The sequence below is a fragment of the Anser anser genome, assembly GCF_964211835.1.
Source record: "Anser anser genome assembly, chromosome: 2".
Lineage (NCBI taxonomy): Eukaryota > Metazoa > Chordata > Aves > Anseriformes > Anatidae > Anser > Anser anser.
The window spans coordinates 157578716-157584242 of NC_139721.1; the positions used below are offsets into that span (position 1 = coordinate 157578716).

At 54.7% G+C, this 5527-nt stretch overlaps 1 protein-coding gene across 1 annotated transcript in view; it reads left to right on the forward strand.

Moving 5' to 3' along the window:
* Nucleotides 1–1966: 1966 nt before the first annotated feature.
* The window catches only part of LOC310895564 (solute carrier family 22 member 13-like), a gene marked incomplete at its 5' end in the record, with an annotated part of 9818 nt that continues 6257 nt past the window's right edge, over nucleotides 1967–5527 (forward strand). Inside the window, 3 exons of the mRNA XM_083827032.1 lie at nucleotides 1967–2056; nucleotides 2941–3339; nucleotides 5491–5527. The exon at nucleotides 5491–5527 is cut by the window's right edge and continues 67 nt beyond it. Coding sequence (XP_083683158.1) covers nucleotides 1967–2056; nucleotides 2941–3339; nucleotides 5491–5527 — 526 coding nt within the window. The remainder of the gene's footprint in view (nucleotides 2057–2940; nucleotides 3340–5490) is intronic.

A 5527-nucleotide genomic window follows, 5' to 3' on the forward strand; every position in this document is an offset into this window, starting at 1 on the left:
AAGCAGCTTGTCGGTGCTCTCTGCGGGGACATCAATGTGTATCCAAGGAAAAGAGGGGTGGCTGTAAAGCTACGTGACCCATTGGGTGCTAAAATGGTCTCACCTTGGGGTGGGACAAGTGCCTCAGGACAAAGGTGCTGCCATCTCACAGTCCTGCCTGAAACCTGATCAAGCTGTATTTAGATATGGAGAAATGAGACCTGAAGGCTTGAAGGGATTAAACCTTTCATTGAAACCATTAGGAAGGGGGTGCCCGTTTACCTGGGCCAAAGCGACATCCCAGACCAAGCTGTCACTAGTACATGCCCAAAAACCCAGCCCCCTCCTTACAAGCCCTAAGAGGGAGAAGGAAATGCAGAAGCACCATGGCTGGCTGCTGCAAACCTGCTCTGGCTGCAATTCATCCCAACATATAGATGTCCAAAAGGGCTTCCAGCCACAGCCACTGCTGACATCCAGAGCTATGTAAGAGAAAAGCCAAGCCCACAGATCAGTGCGTTGATGCCCTGCTGTCCAAAGCAGCCTTCTTCCACAGGCAATGGTTCCTCTCCCTGAACTCCCTCTGTCCTTGACATTTGAATATGGATGTACATGTTTTCCAGCTGTACATCCCAGGTCTTCCTTCAGACCTGTTGACTTCAGTTGGTTTCTATTTTCTCTGCAAACAGCAGTAATCCACCCAGGCAAAACTGTGAGACAGAGAAATAAGCACAGAAAGTGTTGCTGTGGGGCTCCTGGAAGGAAAGCTTTACAAGGTCAACCCAGTTTTTGCCCCAGAGAGATCTCCGCCATTTGGGATTGACCCACTCAGCCCCACATCTCTTTGTGAGCTGAAGACAGTCCTGAGAACAATCTCTTTCTATGACAAGTGTCATCTTAGGGTGATAGAGTTTACAACAGGGCACTGAAGCTTTCCCATGGCACCAGAAGAGCCTGGCTGGTGACATTAGGAAGGACAGCCTCAAGGAGTCACATCTGCGTTAGCTCCTGAGACTGCAGGCATGTCTGAGACACCCGCAAGGAATTTTTGTGGTCAAAACCTGACCACTTTACCACAGGAGATGCTGATGGCTGAGGAGTGGGAAAGAATACCATGTAAGCTCAGCTGGTTATGCACTGGCGAGAAAGGTACCTGTCTCCTGTTCAGCAGGATGGGGTTGAAATACCTCTGCATGGCAGATCTCCCAGGCAAAGTCACCCCATAACATGGATTCGGAGTTAAAGGAACCCTCTGGAGGTCATTTAGCCCAACCTCTTGCTCACAGCAAGTCGCTGAACAACAGCAAGTCCTCTCATCCAAGGATGTGGGTCCAAAGCTCAGTGGCGTGTTTGGCCATGTGGTGTGTGTAGGCACTAACTAATTACTCCTCTCTCTCCTTGCTCCCATTAGCTTAGGGGGTGATGTTTTAAGGTCATGCCTTCCACTGCCTCTCACTTCTGTAAGTACACCAGTGCTGTACCTACTCAACAGAGACCTGGACTTATCTGATCCTTCTGTAGCTTTGCTGGAGGCTCAGATGCACTCCCTGAGCTGGGAGTGATGGACGAAGGGTTTGAGAGGAGACACGAGGCAAGCAAGTCAGTGTCCAGTGACCTGTCCTTATCGCTTCGGTGAAAGCAGCCAGGAGACCTTTGACAAACCACACACCGCATTTCAAACGCTGAGGGCAACCTGGGTTTCCAGTTCCCAGGAATAAAGTTGCAAACCACTCAGGGAGGCTGCCCAGGAAACAGCTCAGACTCGCAGCAGAAATCAGGTCAATCTCCTTTTCAAGTGACATCAGAACCTCAGGCAAAATCAGGCTAATGTCTTTTCTTATCCCCAAATCCTGTGTGCTCTGTATGTATGTGTGACAAGTCTGATATGTTTTTCTTAAGGGTCAGTCAAACCTATTTTAGGATTCTCTCCAAGACATTGTAGTTTAGATTCAGTTTTATGACTGACCAGGGTTACTACCTGGGGCAAATGAAAATCGACAGCTTGGGACACAGATGTCAAGATCACGTCTACTTGATGACCAACCATATTTCCCTGTCCAAACCAGAAGTCACCAGGGTGGGCTATCCAGCCATTAAGCCATTAATGAGAGCAGCACATGTGAATGAGAAGCTGCAAGCCCCCTGTCTGCCCTGGCATATGGAGCAAGAGCAACCTTTCTTGTCTGAAAGGGGATGTGCATGGGGGAGAGGAGGGAGCACAGCCAGCAGATGTGGCCCCAGAGAAGAAAAAAACAAGCCATGTCAGACAGCACAGTGGGTCCACCTGGAAATTGTGCAGCAAGTATTTCCAAGATGGGACGTGCATCTTGTGCTTCTTCTATGCCACATCAGTCCTAGGCGTTCAGCTCGGATCAAGCCATCGTGTCCCCTTGGGCAAGTCGGCCCTGCAAATCCAGACATTTGATTTGGGGTGATTCAGCATGGGGAGTAGCAGGGCAGGGTGGGCTTGGCTGTAAGAAAACGCATGGCAGAGGAGCAATGGCTGTGAGCACGGCAGGGGCAGCGCAGGAACATGGACCCAGGCCCCCAAACCCATCCACCCTCTGCTTGGCCTCCTGCTTCCTTTACAGCTGCACGGGACCAGCCCCACAACCTACACTGAAACCTCTTCTGTGGATTCACACCTCATAGTTTGGAAAAAAATCACTCTGCAGCACAGCTGCTTTCAGGAGGTTTGGGGAGATACTGGGACAAGACGAGCTGTCCCCACTCTGTCCCCAAGAGTGACAGTGCTCTGGCACCCTTGTTCTGGCCCCAGGAACAGGGAGGGAATGGCTGGTGACAAAGTGCGTCCCACAGGACTCCAATATATCATCTTAATGGGGGAACATGCTGATTCAGGTGCTCATGAGAAGTACTCATTTTATCACATCTGATTAGGTGTTCAGTGCTCAAAGAGTTTAAACATTAATATTTTGCTATTTAAGCAACGTGCTCTAGCGCAGCCTGGACATAGAGGTACGCACCATGGCCGAGTTTGGAGATTTTATAAGTGCTCTGGGGGAGTTTGGGCTATATCAGAAATGGCTAGTACTGTTGCTCTCCCTCCCACTGCTTCTTAACCCTTTCCAAATGATTGGCCAAGTGTTCATAGTCGTGGACGTGCCTCATTACTGCAACACCAGCTGGATCCGTGCCGTCGGCCCCAACCTGACCGAGGAGGAGCAGCTGAACCTCACCGTGCCCCGCGACGCGGACGGGGCGTACGAGCAGTGCTCCATGTACTCGCCCGTGGACTGGGACCTCGGCTCCATCGTGGCGTACGGCCTGAACGCCACGGAGAAGTGCAGCAGTGGCTGGGTGTACCCCTCAGCACAGCAGCCGTCCCTGCTCACCGAGGTCTGTAAATGCCTTTTGACGCCGTGGGGATGTGGAGGGGAAGGGATGGACGGGAGCCTCCTGTCCTGCACTTTGTGGAAGGCCAAGGCAGAGGCGGTGTGGGGCTGAGTCCAGCACATGCTCTGCTCACCATACAGCCCCTTGCCAGCACCCAAGTAACTCACGGTACCTGGCCTGGGGGGACCTTTTGGGTCTCCCTGCCACAGTTTCCCCTATTCTGCTGCCTGGTTCTCCTCACAGCACCTTCCCTCTGAAAGACATTTACTTTCCAAGAGCTTTAATTTGCCCTTGAGTTTTCTGGGACCTCCAGAGCCCTTCAGGGCTTAGACAAACCTTCCTATGGGCCGTGCAGATGAGCAAAGGCCCTGCCTCCTGGCATCTCCAACATTTCCCTCTCTGCACCTCTCTTCCTCTCTCTCCCCACATTCCTCCCTCTTTCCTCTCTCAGTCTTTCCTCCCTCCCAGCTCCATCTGTCTCTTGGGCACCTTCCTGTGGGCTAAAACCAGATGAGGGAGCCCAGCCTCTGGCATTTCCTTTGCTCCCCTGGAGCCCTGTGTCCATTTCACAACCAGTTTCTCTGGAGGCCCCTCAGCAGCTGCTGCATCCCTTCTCTCTCCTGCTCCAGCCATCCTTTCCCAGAGAAAACGCTGCTCCCCTGTGTGGTGGTTTCACTCCGGTGGGCAGCCGAGCTCCACCACAGCCTCTCTCTCATTCCCCTCCTCATAGAGAACGGGTGAGAAAAAACGATGCAAAGGGCTCAAGGGTTGAGATAAGGACGGGGAGATCTCTCAACAATCATCGTCATGATTATCGTCACTCCCCATCATGGGCAAAACAGACTCTGAATAGGGATAGTAGAGAAAAGTATTGCCTATTACTAACAAGCTAGAGAAGTGTGAAAACAAAGGAAAGAAACCAAAAGCACCTTCCCCCCCATTCACCCCCTTCTCCCTCCTCCCCCCGAGTGGCACAGGGGAATGGGGCATGGGGGCTGCGGTCAGTCCCTGACACTTTGTCCCCGCCGCTCCCTCACGGTCCCTCTCTGCCCCTGCTCCACGCGGGGTCCCTCCCACGGGATGCCGTCCTTCCCCAACTGAGCCTGCGGGGGCTGCCCACGGGCAGCAGCTCTTCAGGACCTGCTCCCACACGGCTCCGTACCACGGGGTCCGTCCCCCAGGAGCAAACTGCTCCAGCACGGGTCCCCCACGGGCGGCAGCTCCCCCCAGACCCCCTGCTCCTGCGTGGGCTCCTCTCCACGGGCTGCAGCTCCGGCCCGGGGCCTGCTCCTGCGGGGGCTCTCCGTGGGCCGCAGCCTCCTCCAGGCCACATCCACCTGCTCCACCGGGGGCTCCTCCACGGGCTGCAGCGTGGAGATCTGCTCCGTGTGGGACCCGTGGGCTGCAGGGGGACAGCCTGCTCCACCAGGGGCCTCTCCACAGGCCGCAGGGGAATTGTGCTGCGTGCCTGGAGCACCTCCTGCCCTCCTGCTGCACTCGCCTTGGGGGCTGCACGGCTGGGTCTCACTCCTCTCTCTCCCAGCTGCTGTTGTGCAGTAGTTGTTTTTTATTGTTTGTTTGTTTTTCCCTTTCTTAAATCTGCTCTCACAGAGGCACAAACAACATCGCTTATTGGCTCGACTCTGGCCAGCTGCAGGGCCCTTATCTAACATGGGGCAGCTTCTGGATTCTTCTCACAGAAGCCACCCCTATGGCCCCCCACTACCCAAAGCTTGCCATGTAAACCCACTAAACCCTGCCCTCCTCCTGCCTCCAGCCTGTCCCACCCTGCCCAGCCTTTGCAGCCAGGGCAGCCAGGTGCTGGGACCCCTCTCCGAGGCCCCACTTCACCCAACACTTCCCAGCCAGGAGGCTCCCTTGGGCTGCCTGGCCTTGATGCACTCCTGCAGGTCCCAGTGCTTGGGGCATCGCTGAGTGCCCAGGGGTCTGTCCCACCTCCAACTTGTGCAGCTCATGCACACGATAAAGACTTGCATCCTTGGGAGAGGGATCTCTGCTCCCAGGGGCTAAGGCGAGAGCCCGGGCACCCACCTCCTGTCCCCACCCAGGGCCAGACGTGCTGCCCGTCCTGAGAAAGCAGCTGCCCAGCTGGGACCTGGCAGGAACAAAAGCAGCTGTGTTTCCCTCCTCCAGTTCGACCTCGTGTGCGACAGGAAGGATCTGAATGACA